General features: G+C 65.5%; 2 protein-coding genes across 3 annotated transcripts; both read right to left on the bottom strand.

The window, feature by feature from the left end:
- Window positions 1-280: 280 nt before the first annotated feature.
- Window positions 281-10,364, bottom strand: USP36 (ubiquitin specific peptidase 36). 2 transcript variants are annotated; one of them, XM_071451426.1, is made up of 20 exons: window positions 10,141-10,364; window positions 9,521-9,809; window positions 9,229-9,453; window positions 8,335-8,445; window positions 7,968-8,070; window positions 7,303-7,370; window positions 6,847-6,917; window positions 6,440-6,522; window positions 6,023-6,143; window positions 5,631-5,771; window positions 5,194-5,294; window positions 4,860-4,998; window positions 4,021-4,653; window positions 3,357-3,460; window positions 2,275-2,784; window positions 1,910-2,052; window positions 1,447-1,611; window positions 1,091-1,206; window positions 879-1,011; window positions 281-796 (listed from the first exon to the last, which is right to left on the bottom strand). In XM_071451426.1, the coding sequence occupies exons 1-20, from the start codon at window positions 10,141-10,143 to the stop codon at window positions 792-794; spliced, it is 3,264 nt and encodes a 1,087-aa protein (XP_071307527.1). In that variant the 5' UTR covers window positions 10,144-10,364; the 3' UTR covers window positions 281-791. The 2 variants fall into 2 exon arrangements, with proteins under 2 accessions (XP_071307527.1, XP_071307528.1); XM_071451427.1 differs by having other exon boundaries at window positions 2,275-2,781; window positions 10,141-10,361.
- Window positions 10,365-10,782: 418 nt separating this feature from the next.
- Window positions 10,783-19,517, bottom strand: TIMP2 (TIMP metallopeptidase inhibitor 2). Its single transcript, XM_071451457.1, has 5 exons — window positions 19,049-19,517; window positions 13,339-13,439; window positions 13,145-13,253; window positions 12,685-12,809; window positions 10,783-12,284 (listed from the first exon to the last, which is right to left on the bottom strand). The coding sequence occupies exons 1-5, from the start codon at window positions 19,500-19,502 to the stop codon at window positions 12,084-12,086; spliced, it is 990 nt and encodes a 329-aa protein (XP_071307558.1). The 5' UTR covers window positions 19,503-19,517; the 3' UTR covers window positions 10,783-12,083.
- Between the last annotated feature and the right edge of the window lie 1,167 nt (window positions 19,518-20,684).

The following is a 20,684-nucleotide window of genomic DNA, read 5'->3' as shown; positions in this document are numbered from 1 at the left end:
GCCCCTCCGCCGCCCGTCCCGGTGACCCCCACCCGGTCCCGGTGATTCCCCCCCATCCCGGTGACCCCTCCCCGTCCTGGTGACCCCTCCCGGTCCCGGTGATTCCCCCCATCCCGGTGACCCCTCCCCATCCCGGTGACCCCTCCCCGTCCCTGTGAGCCCTCCCGGTCCCGGTGATTCCCCCCATCTTGGTGACCCCCACCCGGTCCCGGTGATTTCCCCCATCCCGGTGACCCCTCCCGCCGCTCGCCCCTTGCAACCGCAGCCGACCATGGCCGAGTGACAAAGACCGGGATTTATTCAGTTCCATCCTTCAAGTCCCGCAGCCCCGGCGGCAGCGCTCCGGCCCCGCAGGGATCCATGCCCCCGGTGCCCCTGCGCCAGCGCGGGGCCGGGCCGACACGGGGCCGGGGGAGGCTCTCCATGCAGCTCGTGCAGGGATGGGGCCTCATGGAGCGAGGGCCGGTAACGGTGACAGAGGGGACGCACAGCAGCACGGAGCAACAGGGACCAGCTTGAGGCACTTGCCAGGAGCCCCCGCAGGTGCGGGCTGGGGCAGGAGGGGAACAGGCACGGAGAAGATGATGAGGAGCCCGGCCGAGGCAGGCTGGAGGCAAGGCAGCGTGGGCAGGCTCCTCTGCAGCTGGAAAGCAGCTCCCCGAAGGAAAAGGCACAAGCCCAGGGCTGCGGCTGTATTCCCTCCCCTCTCAGCTCCACCGACAGCTCCCAGGACAGTGCTGCCCTCGGTCCCTGACCCGGGATTGCTCCCTGAGCAGCTGGGGATGCAGATCTCAACCTGCGAGGCAAAGAGCACAGTCAGCCCCCAGCAGGCTGCCACCCCCCAGCCCCCGGCTTGCTGTGCCCCTGGGCTCACTCACCTGAGAGCCGGTGGCCCAGGCTGGCCATCTTGGCAGGATGGGACATCAACCAGAAGTTGCGCTTGTTCTGCAACTTCTGGAACGGATTTGAGTCTCTCCTCCGCTCCTGCTTCATCTTCCTCATTTTCTTTACCTGTGCAGAGGTAGGAGAGTGCTCAGGTCAGTGTGCAGAGGCCCCAGCCTCCTCCCACCTGCCCCAGCCCAGCACCCACCTTTCCTTTGTCGAACTCCTGGTCCCACTCATCAATGACGGTCTTTCTTTGGGCCAGTGCTGTGTCCCGAATGGCATCCTGGCTCACGGCCGAAATCTCACCCTGCCAGGTCAAGACTGCAGAGCAGTGAAGTCAGCAGAAGGACCAGGCTGTGCCCTGCTGCCCCAGGCCCTGCCCTTGCTGCCCACCCTGTGCCAGCCCCACACCCGGCTGCACCTGCCTGCTCCCAGGAGCAGCCGCTGCCTGCCCTGGCTGGGGGAGCTCAGGCCCTGCAGAGCTGGGGGGCTCTGCCCCCACCCAGGGCTTAGGGCAGGGGGGCTGCACGGCTGTTTGCCCGCCAGGTGAGCCAGGATTACCTTGCTTGCCGTAAGCCTTGTCCAAGGAGTTCTGGAGCAGCTTGTCCACCACGCTGGACTCGTGGCCCTCAGGGGCTGTGCCAGCCCAGCCGCTGGCCACGGGGCTCGGGGCAGCCAGGGAGGGTCTCTCGTCCCCAGTCTGGCTGTCACTGGGACGTGCTGCCACTGCAGAAGAGGCAGGGTGAGGGTGAGCCAGGGGGAGCAAGGGCAGCTGCCATGTCCCTCCCTCTCCAAAGTGATCTCAGCCCAGGAAACACCATTTGGACAAGGTCCTGATGGCTGAGGGTGTCTGGGCACACAAGTGCCTGTCCTGGGGGCCAACCATGGCCTGTCCCCACTTCCTCCTCCAGGGCACAGGACACGGGCACTGCCAGGCAGCTGTGGGACCAGCAATGCTGGGGATGGCACAGCAGTGCTCCAAGGGGGCTCCTGGGCAGACACCAGACAGGGCACAGGGTCACACCTGGGGTGGTGGCAGTGGTGGCAGGGACAGTGCTGGCAGCCAGGCTGCTGAGGCTTTCCATCCTCTTGCGTTTGCGGTGCTTGTGCTCTCCAGCCTCCACGCTCTGATGCGTCCCACAGGGCTCTGGCTCAGCTGTCCTGGAGCTGGGGAAGGCAGCAGGGTCAGCTCACACCAGCCAGACCAGGGCAGGAGAGTCTGAGCTTCCCACAGGGCACAGGGCACAGAGACACCTGAGGTGAACCCGCCCACAGGGATCGGGTGGTCAGCTGGATGCACGCTGAGGCGCATCCCACCTGCACAGAGATGAGAAGCTCCTGGCTCAGGGAGCCTGACCTCAGGCTCTCCCACGCCCCTCGGCCCTTTACCTGTCTGAAGACAGCATCCCAGAGCTGCACTCTTCTGTCTTCTTCAAAGGGCTGTCTTTGCTCCTATTCTTCTTTTTCTTCTTCTTCCTCCTGAGGGGTGAAGCTGGCTCCATGCCCAGGCCAGTACTGGGCTCTGGCACAAGTTGCTTGGGCCCACTCTTCATGTCCTGACAGGCCAGACCATGGCTGAGACCCTTGTGTGCCCCCTCCTTCCCCATGACAGATACAAAGTCCCCTGGAGAGACACTTTTCTTCTTGGGGGGCCTGGAGTCTTTCTCAATGAAGTCCTTCTGAGAGGCAATGCCCTCCTTCCTGGGGAGCCCGGACTCTCTGTCCTTGCAGCCCTCTGGAGAAACAATCCTCTCCTTCTTGGGAGGGCTGGAGACTTCATCCCCGTCCCTCACAGCCACAGCACAAGGGCTCCTGTCTGTGCTACGATGTTTCCTCTTCCTTCGCTTCTTTTTGAAGGAAACCTCCGGCTCCTCCTGGCCAGACCCCGTCTGCCTGCTGCTGGAAAGAAGGTGAAGTGTGGGCAGTGGGACCAGGGGTCAGCAGGGAGGCTGGGTGCTGAGCAGGCAAGGTGAGCACGGAGCTGAGACTTTTCAGGACTGGGAAAAAGACTAGATGAGGACAGGCTGAAGGACAGGAAAAGAGGCTGATCCGAAAGCCTGGGAGCCCCTCTCTTCCTCCCTCCCCTGAGGTGCAGGAGCACAACACCCAACTGCTGCCACCTTGTCCAGAAAAGGGGAATCAGATGCGGCTCTGCAAGCACCCACAGGTCCCACAGCAGACCAGGAAAGAGTGGGTGCTGCTGCTGCACATGCTGGTGCTGAAGGCTACAAGGGACACCCAGAGCAAGATCGAGACCAGGCTGGTGCCTCCTGATCCCATGGGACGTTAGTACAGGGTCAGGCCTTGCAAAGCTCCCTCCCACTGTGTGCTGAAGTCAGCTCTTCTCAGACCTGGAGCAAGCCCTGCCAGCCTTGGAGAACAGAAAAGCTGCTGCAAGGCCACACAAATACCCCGTGGGTCACCCACAGCCTTCCTGCCCTGTGGGAGCTGGGAGCAATGGCACTGCTTACCTGGACTTGCCCAGAGGCCCAGGAGTGGAGTCAGGATGGGTGCTGGCTGAGGGCTGGGGCTGTGCTGGGTGGTCCCTCATGCTCACCTTCTGAGAGGCTTTGCCCTGCAGTTATGGACATAAATAAAAACTTGGCCGTCTAACACCAGGGTTTCCATGAGCCAAGAGAAAAAGGGGAGCCCGGAGAAAGGGGAGGAGAACAGACACAGACAGGGGCAAGGAAGTGGGGGGTGGGAGAATCAGAAGTGTGTTTAGTTAGAAGAACAAAGGAAAAAAGAAAGGAGAGAAATGTAAAGACCTGGAAGCCCAGTGCACCCTCCAGAGCCCATCACTGCCCATGGAGGAGGCACCCCCACACCCTCCTGCTGTGCCATCCCCCCCTGCCCCTGGCCCCGGGGACAGGTGACACCAAAGGGTGCCAAGGCCCCCTGCTCTGCAGGCACTGGCACAGTCACCCCTCTGAACCAGGCAAGGGGCAGGAGCCATCCCCTGCATCACTCAGGGATGTGGACAACAGCAAGGCCTGATCCAGAGAGGGGGGAGCAGCCACCACAGCCTGGGTTTGGAGCTGGGGGGCTCTCCCCACCCACCCCTGTCAGCAGGAGCCCTACACAGCTCACTCAGAAGGCTTTGGCTGGAGTCTCGGGGCAGAAGCTCAGGCTCACCTTTTTGGCTGAGAGCTCTGGTTTCCTGGCCAGCAGTGCTGCTGTGGTGCTGCCCAGAGGGGAGGGCTTCCCAGGGGCTGTCCCAGAGCTGCTGGGGGCAGCCAGGTCAGAGTCTCTAGGGACAGCCAGCGTGGTGCCAGGGCCAGCAGGGAGGTGGGTGCCAGAGTCCCTTCCCTGAGAGGTGCAGAAGCTGCTGGAACTGCTCTTGGCCCCGTGGGTCTCCTTGGCCAGCTGCCCTACAGTGCTGCCCCAGGAATTCTTCTTCATTGCCCCGCAGCCACTGGGCTCCTGGCTGGACTTCAGCAGCTTGGATGAGGTAGGTGGCTTCTCCCTGTCTGAGCCCTGTGGGGACAGCCCTGCTCTGGCCCCGCACATGGTGCTGGTGGCATGGAAGCCTGCTCTGGGCATGCCAGGTGTCTGTGGCTTCTTGGGCCTCTGGCCTGTGTCACAGCCCAGCAGAGTGGCCTCGTGGGTGGCTTTGTGGGGCAGTTTGGATGATGGGGTCTGAAAGGGAAGCTTTGACAGAGCAACTCCGTTTGTCAGCTTTGACCCCATCCCAGGAGAGCTGCGGGCAACAGGGACTCCAACATCACCTGGGCCTGGCAGCCCCTTCCCCAGCAGCTTGTCTTGTTTCTAGACACAGAGAAAGAGCGAAGTTCAGTGAGGAGAGCCACAGACACAGTGATACCAGCCTCCCCATGCCCAGCCAGGATCCCTGGGTTCAGCAGGATCAGCATCTCCCCTGCACAACACCCTCCCACTCCTCCAGCCCCAGCCTGGCTGCAGCCCCAGGGCCCGTGGAGCAGCAGCTCCTGGGAGCACCAACCTTCGGGACTCACCAGGCCCATGGGTGGCACACACAGGGTCCCATTAATGGCAGGTTTCTTCACTGGCTTGGAGTCACTGGCAGTGCAGCTGGGTGGGCTGAAGGCAGCCGTGGCCACGGGCCCTGCTGAGCTCTTCCTGGGGCTGCCCAGCCTGGGGAAGGCAAAGCACATCAGCCCTGGGGATGTGGGTGAGCAGCACACACCAGGAAGGGGAGCAGGGGGCTGGAGGAGGTGAGGAGCTACAGCAAACCATGACAAGGGGCTGGACCCCTCCCTGGCACCCTCCACCCTGGGCCAGCACACACACAGGGGCCTTGGGGGCCATGAGGCACAGGTGCTCTCTCACCTCAGGTAGAACAGCACATAGGCCTGCTGGTTGAGAACCACCTTGATGTTGCTGGGGTGGACCTCGTGGTCGTTCATTCGATACCACTGCCCATTGCTGGCCTGTGGAAGAGAACATGGAGCTTGGTCAGGCTGTGTCTGAGGAGAACGGGGTCAGGCTCTGCCCAGGGACCCATCCTGGCCTGCAGAGCAGCAGGAACAGCACCCATCACCACAGCTCCTCTCCCCAAAACCCACAGATGGCCCAGGGGCGGGCCAGGGAGCTCTGTCAGGGCAGACCTTCATGTTTCCTGCAGGGGAGCACAGTCTGTGCCCCATGTGCAGTGCTCCACACCACCCACCCTGCCAAGCACCCTCCTTTCTGCACCCTAAAGGGACCCACAAGCACCTCCCAGGCCCCAGCCCAGACAGGGTCTCAGGGGAGCATCCTGGGCTCACCTTCACGTAGCAGAAGTAGTGCCCAGCGTTGCAGCTGTACCCAGAGTGCACCAGCACTGCATAGAGGCCATACGTGATGGGATCGCCCTTGGGCTCGGACATGTAAGGCCGGATGTCCAAGATCTCAGGGTATCCCACGTCCTGTGGAAAGAAGATGTCTCAGGAGCTGCCTTGCCAGAGCAAGAGCAGCTCTGCTGTGCTATGAGCCCCATCTCTTGAGGGAGGGGACCTGCTCTCCCCAGGCACAGACTGTGGCGAGGAAGGATGAACCCAACTTTCCCCACTGGCAGCAGTGGGGAACGGCCCCAAGACTGCACCAGGACCCCTGCCCTGCTCAGGGCCAGGACCCTGGGCCAGGACACAGCCCTGGCTGTGGATCACTGAGCTCTCACCTTGGTGATTTTCCTTCCCCCTGAAGGGCCGCAGCTGCCGAAGCGTTTCAGTGAGATGGTGAGAACGTTGGAGGCTCGGTGGATGGTGAAACGTTTGCTGGCTGACACTTTCTTCCTGCACCTGCCCAGGAAAGCTCAGGCTATTCAAGCTGTTCCAACATCCACATGGCTGCCTGCCCTGGCCACACAGCAATGGCAAACCCGATGGGAACGGTGCTGCTGGCACCAGGCACTGCTCCAGACACCTCCCCACGGCCATGCCTTTGAAGACAAGGCAGCTGAGGAGCAGCAGGCTTCGTCACAGGCCCTGCACCTCATGGTTTAGCCACGCAGCAGGCAAAGAAGCCCTCCCAGATTGTGGCAGCCTTCCCACAGCTCACCCCTGGACCCCGTTATGCCCCAGCAGCCCACACTCACATGCTGCACCTGTAGGCGTTGTCCCCACCCAGCTGCTCTGGCTTCACAAACAGCTCCAAGGCCCGCACGATGTTTGCGGCTCGCTGCAAGGACAGGGCGGGGGTCAGGGCACCTGGGGCCTGCCCACAGCACGGCCCCACTCCCTGCAGAGGCGCCAGCCCCAGGAGAGAGCACACAGCACCGGGCTGCAGGCTGCCCCAGAGCCCTGAGCCTGGCCCTGGCCTGTGGCTGCTCTGCCCAGGAGCACGGCTCACGTTCAACAGGCACTGCCCCATGAGACAGGGAAGGAGGAGCAACAGCAGGAGCTGCTTCCCTCCTGCCAGCACCTGTCTGCAGGTCAAGGAGCCTCAGAGCAGGAACATCCCCCACGAGAGCAGAGAGCCCCATGCCCAACCCTGCAGCAGTACCTCGACCTCCAGGGTCACGTCCAGGTAAGGGTCGTAGGTATCCGAGACAGTCTTGCACTCCAAGCATTTCACTGCAAAAGGAAGAGCCATGGGCACACCCTGGCACACCCCAGCACGGCACACACAGCTGCAGTGTCCCCCCAGCCCAGGCCTGGGCTCTGGGATGTCAGCACCAGGACTGACAGCCCTGCAGGAAGGAGGGCTGGCACATCCACTCTGTGCTGGGGAAGCAGGGGCTGCCAGACCGCTGGGAACAGCTCCTTGTGCTGAGGGCAGTGAGCTGGGGACCCACAGCTTGGGCCCCACAGGCAGTGGCTTCTCCCATTGCCACAGCAGGGAGAGTGACCCACAAGTGCTGCAGGACTGACTGACTGCAGCTCTGGGTAAGTTAAACATGTGAGCCATGTTCCCAAAGGGTTTTACTGCCCAGGCCCAGCCCAGCCTGCTGGTACTCACCGCGGGACCGCAGGTAACCACCGAAGATCTGGTGAACCAGAGTTGTGGCCTGGGTCTGGCGATCCAACCTACAGAGAGACAGCAGCACAGATCCCACACTGCAGCAGCCAGCCCTGCTGGACCCTCAGGACAGCCCCCTCCGTGTTGTGGCCAGTGGCTGGGCTGGGGAGCCCCAGGGGCTGTGGGAAGTCACAGCCTCTGGCACACTGCTCTCCCTGTGTCCCACCTGAGGGGTGACACCAGGCTCCAACACACACCTTCCTCTCGAGGAAGCAGAAGCTCCTGGCTGGAGCTCAGAGCAGAGGCAGCGCTTCCAAGGACAAAGGGCCTGGGGGAAGCTGCCCTTCCCAGTCACAGAGCTGGGGCTGTGCTAGCAAGTATCCCTCAGCAAGTGGGATGTGATCCCAGCCTGTAGCAGCCTCAGGATCTGGGGGCAGGACTGCAGCTATGCTGAGGTGGAGGAGTCAGCAGAAGGTGAACAACAGCCCAGAGCCCTGTCCCTGAGGGGCAGAGCTGGACCCCACACCCGAGGCCCCTGGAGTCAGAACCTCCCCACAGTAAGGCTGACCTGGGGCACATGTTCACTCCACAGTCCACTCCCGTGAGTGCAGGGGACCAGCAAGGGAACAGCAAAGAGCAGTGATGGGCCATCAGGCCCCACATACTTGGTGTAGCCATTCAGGCAGGCCTTCTGCATGGCATCGATGGTGTAGCGCAGGAACTCGTGCGCATCCTCCTGCCTGCCGAAGCGCAGGTTATGGGAAATCTCTGCAACAGAGAGAGGACTCAGCACGTGCTGCAAGAGATGCCATCCCTCCCTGCCTTCCCTGGGGCAAGGACTCTGGGCTCTGAGTCCCCTCAACCCAAACTGGACACCAGACTCATGTCACACAGGAAGCCCCTGGCAGCCCAAGGAGTCTCCAGGCACTCCGAGGCTCCATGAGCCATCTCAGTGGAGCTGTTTGCCAAAACACGCCCCAGTCCCAACAGTTCTGCTCCCACATTAGTCATGGGGGGGGCAGCCCTCCTTACTCTTCAGGTCTCGGATGATGGAGAGTGGCTTTATTGCATTGCCGCTGTTGGCAAAAGCCTGAATCGTGTGGTTCTGCATAGTGCACATCATGCAGAAGCTTCCGTGGGCACCTGGAGCAGGAGAGATGACACAATGTTGGGGACAAACCCAGGAGAGATGGAGGCAGGACAGGGATCTCTGGTCCAATACAGCTCAGGAACCCTCAGCTTTCCCCATGAGCTCGATGCCACAGGAGATGGGGACCAGCCCATGCCATCCCAGCTGGCACAGCCCATCCCAGGAGATGGGGACCAGCCCATGCCATCCCAGCTGGCACAGCCCATCCCAGGAGATGGGGACCAGCCCGTGCCATCCCAGCTGGCACAGCCCATCCCAGGAGCAGCCAGGGCAGCTCCCCAGATGAGACAGTGTTCACACTGAGAGAAAACAGGTCCCAGGTATGCACTGGACCAGCCCACAGCTTGGCCCTGAGGGGCACATCCTGCAGGCAGTCCTAGGGATGGGGCTGCAAGGCCTGTGTGTTCCTGTGGTGACAGCTCACAGCAGCGCCTGGCACGCTGCTCTTCTACACTCCCCACAGTCAGGGGCTACTCAGGACCCCCCAGCTGAGCCCCCAAGAAGCCAGCAGGCTCCATTGGGCCCATCTTAGTCCTGGTTACACCCAGCAGAGACAAAGATGCCAAGCTTGGGAACGCTGCTATGGCCAGGAAAAGTGAGTAGGATCCAGGAACAGGCTCTTGACAGAGGAACAGGCAGAAAGGAGCAGGGCAGGGAAGGTGTGTCCTCTGCACTCCCTCACAGAGCCAGGCACAGAGGCGCTGAGCGCAGCACTGTGAGCAGAACAGGCAGACGCTGCTCGTCCCTCCCGGGCCCTGAACCGGGTCCCCACTCACAGGTGCGCCCGTGCTCCCGGGACAGCAGGTAGTTGGTGAGAGGCGGCGTGTAGGTCAGGCACTGCAGCGCCGAGTTCAGGAAGCAGGTGTTCCCCAGGTTACTCAGCCCGGCGCCCACTCGGTGAACCCGCTCCCACTTCATGGACAGGCTGTGTGCTGGGAAGAGCACCTTCTGCGGCGGGGGGATCCCGTCCCCCCCGGCCCGCGGCGGGGCATGGCCGTGTCCTGCGGGGAGCAGACACAGTGAGCCAGCGCAGGAGCGCGGGGGGGTCCCCTCGGCCTCTCCACTCACCCGGGGGGTTCTGCGGCCGCTCCGCAAGGCTGCCGGTGACGCCGAGGGGGCGGCCGATGGGCTCGGCCCCGATGCGCTCGTACTTGTCCCGCAGGTGCCCCAGCTGCCCGGCCAGGCCGCGCCGGGCGGGCACGAACTCGATGCGCTGCTGCAGCACGGAGCGGGCGGCGGCGGCCAGCGGCCGGGCCAGCTCCGCCGCCGCCTCCCGCCGCCCCGGCTCCAGCGCCTCCCGCAGCTTCTCCGCGATCATCGCCGAGGGCGGTCGGCTCGGCGGGCCCGGCGGCCGCGCCTGCAGAGAGGACGGAAAGCGGCGGCTGAGCGGGGGGCACCGGCCCGGCCAGGCCGCTCCCGCTGCGCTCCGGCTCTCAGAGAGGCCGGCCGCCGCCACGGCCCCCTCGGCGGCTCCCGAGCGCCGCCGCCAAGCCCCCGCCGCCACCCGCGGCCCCGAGCGCCGCCGCCGCCGCGCGGTCTCGGCCCGGCCGCCGCCATATGCGGCCCGGGCGGTGCCGGCGCTCCGCTCCCCACGGGCGGCCCCGCCGGCAGGGCCGAGGAGCGCGGCGGGACGGGGGCGCAGGCCCCGCGTGCCCGGGCCCGTCCCGCCCGGCCCCGGCAGCGCTCACCATCCGGGTCCCGCCGCACGCACGTGTCGCCACACGGCCAGCAGCTCCTTCCGCCCGGCCCCGCGGGGCGGCCCCGCTCCGCCCGGCCCGGCGCAGCCCGGAGCCGCGGGCGCTCCGCCCCTCGTTCGGGAGAGCCAACGGGGACACCGGCTCCGCCCGCTGCGGGCCCGGCGCGGACCGAGGCAGGAGGCGGCAGCGCCGCGCCCACAGCGGACGGTCCCGCCAGGGGACGTTTCCACGCGGACCGGACACCACGCGGTACCCGGGCCCGCCCTCGCCCCTGAGTCACGGCCCCGCCCGGTCCCGCTCCCGGTCCCGGTCCCGTCGGATCCCGCCCCCGGCGCTGCCGCCCGCGTCCGAGGGTGGGCCCGCAGCAGCTCTTCCCCTCCCCGTCCCGGTCCCTTCTCTCCGGCGGCCCCGCGGGCATCGCTTCCCTCCGCTGCCGAGCAGGGGCGGCGGAGGCCGGGGGATCCGGAGGGGTCTGGGGGGGTCCCGGCCGAGCCGCCGCGGGGCCGAACCGGAGCAGCGTCCCCGCCCCGCTTCCCCCTTGCCCCTGAGCTCCCGGCACGGACCCTCCGCGGGTACCGGGGCGGCTCCAGCGCCGGACGAGGAGACGGAAATCACGGCACAGGGACGACAGAGCCGGCGGCAAAACAAGTGGCGATATTGAAGTCAAAGACAGAGGAGCAGCAGCGACAGGAGCACAACGGGTACAGCCATACAGAGCGCCCGGGATGCGCGGTCGGGACTGAGTAAAGGTTGGGGTTTTTTTTTTCTTTTTCTTTCTTTTTAATATTTTCTCTTTAATATGTTGAAATTGCCCAGACTGGTCCAGTACGACATCTCAAACCTTACAGGGACGCACAGCATGAAAACCCCACGGGCACAGGGAGCATTCCCGGCACGCTCCCAAAGCCATGGGTGCACGTGCCAGTGCCACAGCAGCTCCGCGGCACACGCCAGCATCGCTGTGGCATGGGGATGGCTCAGAGAACTCAGGGCCGAGGGGTCTGAGGGGTCACAGGTTTTCCTGCAGTGCCCGGCTGCCAGTTCCAGGCTCCACTCCCACACCGCAGAGAAGGGAGCTTGCCTGGCTGCAGCGGTGCTGACGGCCACGGCATGGCCCCGATCTGCACGAGGCAATGATGGACACCCTGTGCCCATGCAGCCAGAGCTGCGGCCCCTGGGGCCCTGCCAAGGGTTCCAGGTCGAGCCTGTCCAATGGTGGCATCTGCAGAAGGATCTGTAGGAGGTTGCAGGGGAACAGAGATCCCTGGAGAGAGGACCATGTGGAGAGAGAGGCAACAGTGCAGGGGTGCATGTCAGGGGTCACCCCAGATATGCTAACATGCCCCTCCAGCTTTCTGGGACAAGGCACCTGTGCAGGAGTCATCTGGCCCTGTGGAGGGCCCGGAGCCCCTTGCTGGGGGTTTGCCCCATGGTAAAGCCCCCCAGAGCCCCTGCCCAGAGGGGTACCCTTCTGGCACCCCAAAGGGAGAGGTAGGTGCTGGGGGGAGTGGTCAGCAGGGTTGCCAGGAGCTGTGGTGGGGAGGGCTGTGTGTCTGGAGCTGCGGGGGAGGCTCCCGCAGCGGGGCACTGGTAGACCTGCTACGCAGCCAGGGCAGCTCCCACCACTCACAAGGGCTTGATTCCTTCACAGCTGCCAGAGCCAAGCATGGCTGGGGGATCGTGACCCTGGCAGGGAGCTCCCCACGCCCTGCTCAGCCCTGCCACGAGCGAAGGATGCCCAGTGCAGCTGCGGGCTGCCAGGAGCCTGCGCCAGAGCGGGTCCCTGGCCCTGGCCCCCACACACGGGTGGCAGCCACCGGGGCCCCCTGCGGCCAAGAGGATTTTCATGCTGTCTCCAGGATTTGATATCAGCGTGGACCAGTCTAACATCTCGCAGGTTTTTTCTACTGGCTACTGGAATGCGCTCGTTTGGCTTAGGGGTCCTCGATGTCGAGAAACTCTTGCTTGGGGGGGGCCATGCCGCGGTACCAGGCGCATGAGCCGTCGCTCCTCTTGATGCAGGCGTAGTGCTTCGCCTGCCGCCCATCCACGTTGTTCTTCTCCATCGCCCAGTCTGTCCACAGACACTCATCCGAGGAGGAGACGAAGCAGGGGATGGAGAGGCAGCGCGAGATCTGTGCATAACAGAGACGGTCACCCAGCAACCCGAGGGCGCACGGGGCCAGGGGGAAGCAGCGTGCTCTGCTTCATCCACGCCCCAGCTCTGGACTGGGATGCCAGGCTGACCCTGCCCTGTGGGGCACGGTGGGGATGCAACCCCAGTGCAGGGAACCGGGGAACCCCTGGTTGCCAGTGCCAGGGCGGGCCTATGTTCCCTGCTGGAGGAAGCCAGAGGCAGGGCTGCCCTTCCTGTCTGCCCAGCCCTTCCTGTCTGCCCAGCCACGTGCTGTGTCCCTGCACAATGTCACCCAGGACAGGGAAGAGCATCTCACTGCGGAGCCCACCCCTGCCTGGGGGCTGCAGGCCCTCCCTGGTAGGGGCATGGGGCATGTGGGGGGCAGCCTGGTTGCTCACCTTGCACTCGCAGCCCATCTGGTACCGCTGGTTTAGGCTCTTCTTCTGGGTTGGGGTCAGCGAGTCCCAGGTGGACACCAAGTCACAGAGCGTGATGTGCATCTTGCCATTGCCCTCTGACTTGCCTGGGGAGAGGCCAAACAGACCATTCAAGGGGGTTGCCAAGGGCCTCAAGAGCCTGTGCTGACTCACGGTGCTGGGGCCCTCACTGTGCCCTGTCCCTGGTGACTCTGGCAAGCAGAGGTTTGTCCCCAGCTGCCCCCACCGTGGCTCGTGGCTGCCGAGCACAGCCAGGACACAGCCAGGGCGTTCCCCGAGGGCTGGTGGCAGGAGCAGGAGGGGCAAGGGGAGAAATGTGCCCAGGGAGCAGGCACACATCAGGCACCTTGCAGGGCACATGGGGCATCCTGGCCAGCAGTGTCCCTCGCCCCTGAGCGTCCCGGCTCCCCGCAGTGCTCACCTGCGATGAGATACTCCTTCTTCCCGCCGGTGTCCAGCAGCCGGCCGCACACGGCAGTGGATGGAGCCGTGTAGATGAACTCTATGTCCTGGTCGGGGCCCTTGAACATCTGGGGAGCAGAGGGGGGCATGAGTGGCTGGTGAAGGGGCCACCCCAGGGCCCCAGCCTCCTGACCCGATGATGTGCCCCCTCACCTTGATCTGCTTGATTTCATACTGGATGCGTTTGATGGGATTCCCGTATATGTCATTCCCCGAATCCACCTCCTTCGCAGAGACGGCCTTGGCTCGGATCACTGGAAGGGAGAGGAGAGGTGAGGTAAGGGGGTGGTGACCAGTCCCACTCAGCCCCTGCATCTCACTGGGTCTCCCACCTTCACAGAGCACCACTGCCCGCAGCAGACCCCCCTGCCTGCCTGGCTGCCCCCAGAGCTGGCTGTCACCCGCTGTCCCCAAAGGGATGGGGCTCTGGCACGTGCAGGACAGTGACCAGCAGCATTGCGGCAGCAGCCTCAAGGTGGGTGATAAGGAAAGTTCACAACAGGATCACCTGGCCCCAGGGCTGGTGAGGCCGTGGCACGGTGAGCCAGGGACACTGCGCTGTGGCAGGGTCCCTGGGGTCATGCTGCTCCACAGCCCAGGATGTGTGCACTGGCATGTGAGGGCTGGGCACGTGGCAGTGACCTGCAGGGGCAGGGCGGGCAGCCAGCTCACCCTTACTCACCGATGGGCTGGGACATGGGGCTGGCTCGTGCTGGGCACAGTGCCTGGGTCCCTGCACTGGGAGCTGCAGCCCCTGTTGTGCCCAGCTCCCTCCACCAGTGCAAGGACTGAAGCTCCCAGGCAGCACCAGGGACGCTGATGGTGAAGGGGACAGTGGCAGTGCCAAAGCTACAGCTCCTGCTCAGCACTCAGAGGATGCAGGGGGCCTGGCTGCAGGGCAGTGGCTGCCAGGGCTCCCTGCTCTGCCAGGGGCACCCCCGTCCAAGGGAAGGGCAGCTCCCCACCCTGCAGGGCGCCCCCCAAGCACTGTGGGGCAGGGAACAGGGAGCAGGGCACTCTCACAGAGTTCATCTTGCTTCATGTCCCCACTGAAGGGTGCTGGGCTGGGAGCAGCCAGGGACATGCAGAGGTCACCCACTGCCTGGCACAGAGGAGCTTCTCCCACCTGGCATGGGCAGGAGGGGCAATCTGACCGCACTCTATAAATACACGGCTGTAGGGGCATGCAGGCAGGCTATTTAAGCTGAAGGTCAGGGGGGCACGGCCCCACGTGGGCACCAGCAAATGCCAACAGGGTTTACTCTGGAAAGCTGACAGTGGCACCAACACGAGCAGGGACCAGAGCAGAGGTCTCCCAAAATGGCCATCCCCAGTCACCGGCAGCACTCATTCTGCACAGGGCTGGGAGAAGCAATGGCTGCACTGGGGGCTTTCCCGACTGCTCCCATCCCTTGGGAAGGGCTGGGCCATCCAGCCACAGCGGCAGCACCTCAGCCGTGCCTGGGACAGAGCCCACTCCTGTGTCTGCTGTGCTGGGATCGCCGCAGGCACAGCCACCCCGGCCCCGCAGCCACCGCATCTCGCAGAGCCCAGCCCCGCACAGCGCCCGTGTAACCCGGGTGCAGCCAGTGCCGGCTCCCGTGCGGGGATGGCTGCTGCTTCAGTGGGCTCCAGCCTTTTCCATTCACGTGCTGATGAATCACTTGACAAAAATGCAGCCCGATTCTGGGTGGATTTGTTCTGAACAGTGCGGCTTTGTGGAGGGGACGACTGCGCTGTGCTTTCCCCGCCAAGACCCCGCAGCGCAGCCAAGCTGCTCCACGCCCGCCAGGAGCCAGGGCAGTGGAGGGAGCCCTGAGGAGAGGATGGGGATGGAGGAAACCCCCAGGTGCCCAAGAACCAGTAGTGAGACTTCCCCAAATGCCAATGCCCACACTGGCCTTGTCACCCACCACTCCTGATGCCAACATGGGCAGCCACCAGCCAGGGTTGGAGCCCAGACCCTCTGTGAAATGAGCCAAGGCTCCCTGGCTCCTGGGGTGCATGGCAGGGCACAGCACACAGTTGGCACTGCCCTGCCAACTTGGACCAGGGAAATGCTGGAAACGCTCCTTCCCCAGGCAGGCCAAGCAAGAAGGTGCTCCGTGGGAGCAGAGGGTCCCCAGGGCTGCCACTGTGGCCTCCCCATAGTGAGGACTCTGGACCCTCCAGGGACAGAGACCCTGCAAGGTAAGCAGGTATCCCTGCTGCCCTCTGCCACCAGTATCCCTTGGGCACACAGAGAGCGATCCAGTGCCACAAAACCACCAGGTTGTCTCTCTGGGCTTGCCAGTGTTGGGGTTTGTCCTCCCCGGTCCCATGAGGGGCTACCCCACCTCAGGGCACCACTGTGCTTGCCTGTGCTCCATGGGAAGAAAGGCAGCACAAGGACCCTTGGCCCCTTCTGGCCCAAGACTTGCAGAATGGCTGCCTCTTCCTCTGCTGTGCCGCCCCATACCCACGGAGCCACCCTGCCCACGCGCACCCACAGCTGCCCGGGAAGCGCCAGTGCCCACGGACAGCAGGGGCCACTGCTGGGCTGGATGCCCGGAGAACAAAGCTCCCTTCTCCAGGGCTGCTGGCAGCAGAGGGGCCGGCTGCCAGTGCCAGCACTGCCCACTGCCTGCCTGGCACTGCCGGCCCGGGCACCTGACCCCCGGCGAGGGCAGCCCCGCGGTCACTCCAGCCCTGCTGGAGGCGGGCGGAGCTGGGGAGATAACCAACAACCCTGGGAGGATTCCTGCACCCAGCCCTGCCCCGCGCAAGGGCAGCAGCCCAGGGGCTCGCTGGCATCCCGGTGCCCGCCCCGGCAGAGCGGGGTGAGGATGCTGAGGCTGCTGAGGCTGCAGGCACGCAGGGCTGAGCAGGGCAGCGGGGGGAAGCGGAGGCCATGCGGACCCCCAGGTGCCCGCAGTGCCCGCGGGGCGGCGGGCGGCAGCGCGGGCGGCAGAGTGTCTGTCCGGCAGAGTGTCTGTCTGTCCGGCAGGGTGCCTGTCTGTCTGTCCGGCAGAGTGTCTGTCTGTCCGGCAGGGTGCCTGTCTGTCTGTCCGGCAGGGTGCCTGTCTGTCTGTCCGGCAGAGTGTCTGTCCGTCCGGCAGGGTGCCTGTCCGTCTGTCCGGCAGAGCGCCTGTCCGTCTGTCCGGCAGAGCGCCTGTCCGTCCGGCAGGATGCCGGTCCCGTTCGCCCGCCGGGCTGCGCGGGAGCACGGGCTGAACGCTGCCGTGGCCGCGTGCGTCATTCCGGCCGCTGACGGGAGCGGGATGGAGCCCAATCAGCGGCAGCCCCCGCGTCAGCCCACGGCCCCTCTGCGCCAGCCGCACGGGAGGGCTCGGCTGCCGCGCTCGGCAGGGCGGCACCGGGCACCGGCACCGGGCGGCGGCACCGGGCGGCGGCACCGGGCGGCGGCACCGGGCGGCGGCACCGCCAGGCTCGGCGGGGTTTGCGGGGAGCTGCACCCCAGCGGGGACAGCTCCCACCACGCCCCCGCAAATCCCCTCCTCTGCCCGGTCCCTGCTGGCAGCCCCCACGCTCATCACCGTGCCCATCCCGGGGAACCGAGCCCTGGGATCAGTCCAATCCAGCTGCCCGGCCCAGCTGCACCGAGCCCTGCTCCCTCCTGCCCCAGCCACCGCCTGCTGCCTGGCAGGGGCAAAGCCACGGCTCTGCCTGGAAGGGCTCAGCATCCCCCCCACGCTGCTCCAGAGGAGATGGAGCAGGAGCCATGGTCCTGCTGTGGCACCACTGGGCAGCTGAGCATCTCCTGCAGCAGAGCAGCCCAGCAGAGCCCAGCAGGGCACAGTCCCAGTGAGGGATGGTGGATGGGGCAGCCCCAAGCCCTTGGGCCCTGCAGAAAAGCCCTGCTCATGTCATGAGCCAGGACATGCAAGCACAGGCTGGCAGGTTCGAAGCCACCAGCCCCAGTGACACAGCCACAGCCCCTCTATGACCCCCAGCCCCTCAGGCTCCCCCCACCCAATGCAGAGCTGCATCTGCCTCCCCTTGCACTGCCTGGAAGTGCAGCCCTGGGCTGTGGCTGCCCCAGTCCCTGCACAGCAGAGCGAGTGCAGGGGCAGGTGCAAGGCCAGAGGGGCCATGGGGGTGTGGCAGGCAGTGCCCACGCCAGGGAGAGCAGATCCCAGGCCCTAGGGCCAGGACCCCACTCTGTGCTCAGCCTGATACCCCATAGTGAGGGTTGAGCATGAGCCTTGGGGTCCCTGCACCTCAGGTGCACCCACCCAGCACTGCAGGACATCAGCCATCCCCAGACCACCACATTTCTGTCAGGGGCCCAGCCTGGACTCAGCTCCCTCAGCCACAGCAGCTGGGAAAGGTCCCAGCAGCATGGGGGCCCAGGTTCTCCCTGGGCTCCACAAACCTGCTGGGATGGAACCGGCTGGGCAACATCCCAACTCCAGAGAGCATCCCAGGGAAGATAAGAGGCAGCACAAGGCCAGGGCACACAGGACCATTCCAGGCTGTGCCCCACTCTGTCCCCAAGCCCAGCACTGTTTTCACTCAGGCCCACACGAAGCACATTTGATACAGACGAGCTACACAAGCGGCTCGGGCTGGGAGCCAGAAGGTGCCAGCGCTGCCGGCAGCGTGGCTGGGAGCGCACTGCCTCGGCAGGACGGGCACCTGCTGAGGGCCGGGGAGCGCAGCTCAGCTCAGCGGGGCCCTGCCACAGATGGTGCAGACAGCCAGGGCCGCCAAGACAGACAGTGACTCAGCAGCTGAGTCAGGGCTGAGCCGGCACCCCACGACGGGCAGTGAGTCACGAGTGCCCCGAAAGCTGATCCTGACAGCAGCGTGATGGGAAGCCACAGCCGCACCGCCTGAGCGGGCACAGGGCATCCTGTGGGCCAGGGACACCGGCCCCAGCAGCAGCTACAAAAACCCAGTGCTCCATTTTGTCTCAAAAACCTCCCTGTCCCCAACACGCCTCGTGGTGAGCTGGGCACCCGAGGCAGCAGCCAAGCGCCGTGGGAGTTGCCCTCACGGAGGAAAGACGCTGGGAGCGGGGTCTGGAAGGGACGCCAGCGAGGAACATCCTGGATGTGGAGCAAGGGACAGGGCAGGGCCATCCAGAGGTTGGGGCTGCCTCAGTCTTTGGGAATGTTACCTCTCCAGCTGAGCCTGGGAACGGGCCCGCGAAGGAAAGCGCCGGGAACTGGGGCCGGCCTGTTGGGTTCATATGTTAAAATTTAATAAGGGCATTATTCATAGAAAGAGGAATCCAGATCCCGGCGCTGCCAAGCCCTCCCTTTCAGCAGCATCCAAGCCGAACAAAGTGGGACGGGGGAAAGGAAATGCCTGGAAATAAGGCGCAGACAGGGGTGACCGAGCCGCGGCGGCAGCTGCCGGGGACAGGGGCTCCTCCGGGCTGCGGGCCGGTGCCGTGGCCGCACTTGGAGGGTCCCGGTGGCCGCCGGGCCCCAGCCCCGCGCTGCCACGTACCTCGCGGTGTCCCCAGAGTCGGGGGAGGCCGGGCCCACCCGTGTCATTCACGGGGGGCGGCCAGCGAGGACCCGGCCCCGGCGTAGCCGCGCTCCGGTCGCCCCTCGCGGCGGCGGCGGCGCCCCCGGGAGCGCGGCCGGGCGCGGGAGCCCCCCCGGGACGGCGGGAGGAGGAGGCGCGGGGCGGGACGGGCACAGCCCGCACGGACGGACCGCGCCCGGCCGCGCATCCGCGCCCGCCGACACACCCCCGGGCCGGGCGGGCAGGTGCCGGGGCTCGGGGGGCTCTGCCCGCGCCCCGCCCGCCCCGCGACAACTTTCCGGTGCTTCCCCCGCCGCCAAGTTGCGGCGGGCGGGGCCGGGCGGGGGCTCGGGGGGCTCGGGGCGGGGATCCCCGCGGCGCTCACCTACGTCGGCGTTGCAGAAGGCCTGCTGCGGGTGGATGGGCGAGCAGCTGCAGGCGTCGGCCGGGTGGGCCCTGCCGAGCAGCAGCACCGCCAGCCAGGCCAGCAGGCTGGGCAGCGCGGCGGGCATGGTGCGGGGCTGCGGGCGCGGCCACCCGGCCCCGATCCCGCACCCTCCGCCGGGCCCGGCCGAGCCGCCGCCGGGAACTTGGGTCCGGCCGGGGCGGGCGCTCTGCGGCCGCCGCTCCGTTGCCTTCGCGGAGCCGTTCGCTTCCTCCCCGCCGCGCTCGGCCTCGCTCTTTAACGTGCTCCGGGGATCTGCTGCTCCTCCTCCGCGTGGCGCGGGGCCAGCCCGGCTGCGCCCGCCCTCCGCGGGATGCGGCTCCGCCGCGACCGCTGCCCCCGCCCCGGCACGGCCCCCGCCGCGGGCACCGCCGGCCGCCCCCGCCCCGCGCATCCCGCCCGCCCCCGGAGCCCAAAGCCCCTGGCCCGGCAGGGCGGCGGATGGCCGGACAGGCGGCGGTTCTGGCTGTGCCCGAGGATCCCTCCCCACCTTCGGCCCCTCCGCCCAGCTCGTCCCACACCCCAGCTCCCCTGCCTGCTTCCTGCTCCCGCTGCAGGTCCTGTGCCCCGGGCCTCGGGCCTCTCCCCACGGCCCCAGCTCCTGCCCTGGAGCACAGCTCCAAACCCACCTTGTCTCTCTCTATCCTGGATGCACGATGGGGTTTAACCCCAGCAGGCAGCTCAGCCCCCAGCTGCTTTTGGTTCATTCTTCCCAGCGGGGTGGGGAGAGAATTGGGAAGGGGAAAGTGTGAAAACTGCTGGCTGAGATAAATCTGAAGCAAAAGCCACACATAAGCAAAGCAAAGCAGGGAATTCTTTCACCCCTCCCCATGGCAGGCAGGTGCTGAGCCATCCCCAGGGCAGCTGGGCTCCAGCAGGTGATGGTGACTGGGGACAACAAACACCATCACTCCGAATGTGCCCCCTTCCTCCTTCTTCCCCCAGCCCTATACACCGAGTGTGATTCCATACAGTGTGGGATATCCCTTGGGTCAGCTTCCTGTGTCCTCTCCCGACTCCCTGTGCCCCCCTGGCCCCTCACTGGTGGATGAAGAGCAGAACAGGCCTCAAGCTGTGCAAATGCTGCTCAGCAGTAATGAAGTCATCCCTGTTATCAACACTGTTCCCAGCACAAATCCAAAACACTGCCCTACACCATCTAGTATGGGAAAAACAGACTCTGTCCCCATCCAAACCCACTTGCTGTGTCAGCATGGGGGTGTCAGGGTGCTGCTGCTGTCACTGTACCTGCACTCTGTGCCTGGCTGGCTGCTGAGCGTGCTCCATGTCCCCAGCAGTGCCACAGCTTTCCAGCACAGCTGGGCCAGGTGTCATGGGCACGTGCTGGCAGGACAGCCACCACCACGGCCACCACACATGCTCCTGAGCCAGCCTCCTGCACAGCACTGCCATGGATACACACAGCAGAGGGAGGTAGCAGAGATGCTCAGCCTCCAGGATGAGAACAAACAGCAGAACTGGGCAGCTGGACCTGGCCCAACCCTGCCTGAGCCTGCAGGGAACACGTGGGAGGTGACAGCACTGACAGTGCTGGGTGCTGGATGACACCTGGGCA

Source organism: Agelaius tricolor, unplaced genomic scaffold (assembly GCF_023055355.1).
Source record: "Agelaius tricolor isolate 1412-34295 unplaced genomic scaffold, bAgeTri1.0.p SCAF_32, whole genome shotgun sequence".
Classification (NCBI taxonomy): Eukaryota; Metazoa; Chordata; class Aves; order Passeriformes; family Icteridae; genus Agelaius; species Agelaius tricolor.
Note: the sequence above shows the minus strand (reverse complement) of the source record. Positions and strands in the feature narration are given on the sequence as shown.

Bases quoted from the DNA above. Each gene is read 5' to 3' on its own strand.
- USP36 (XM_071451426.1), bottom strand. The intron at 6,918-7,302 runs GTGAGTACCAGC...TTCCTTTTGCAG, and splicing joins TGGTTACCTGCGGTCCCGCG to TGAAATGCTTGGAGTGCAAG. The intron at 2,785-3,356 runs GTAAGCAGTGCC...CCTTCTTTCCAG, and splicing joins GGGCCTCTGGGCAAGTCCAG to CAGCAGGCAGACGGGGTCTG.
- TIMP2 (XM_071451457.1), bottom strand. From the start codon at position 19,502: ATGCGCGGGGCGGGGGCGGCCGGCGGTGCCCGCGGCGGGGGCCGTGCC. The intron at 13,254-13,338 runs GTGAGGGGGCAC...TCTGCTCCCCAG, and splicing joins ATGAAATCAAGCAGATCAAG to ATGTTCAAGGGCCCCGACCA. The intron at 12,810-13,144 runs GTGAGCACTGCG...GCCTCTCCCCAG, and splicing joins GAAGGAGTATCTCATCGCAG to GCAAGTCAGAGGGCAATGGC.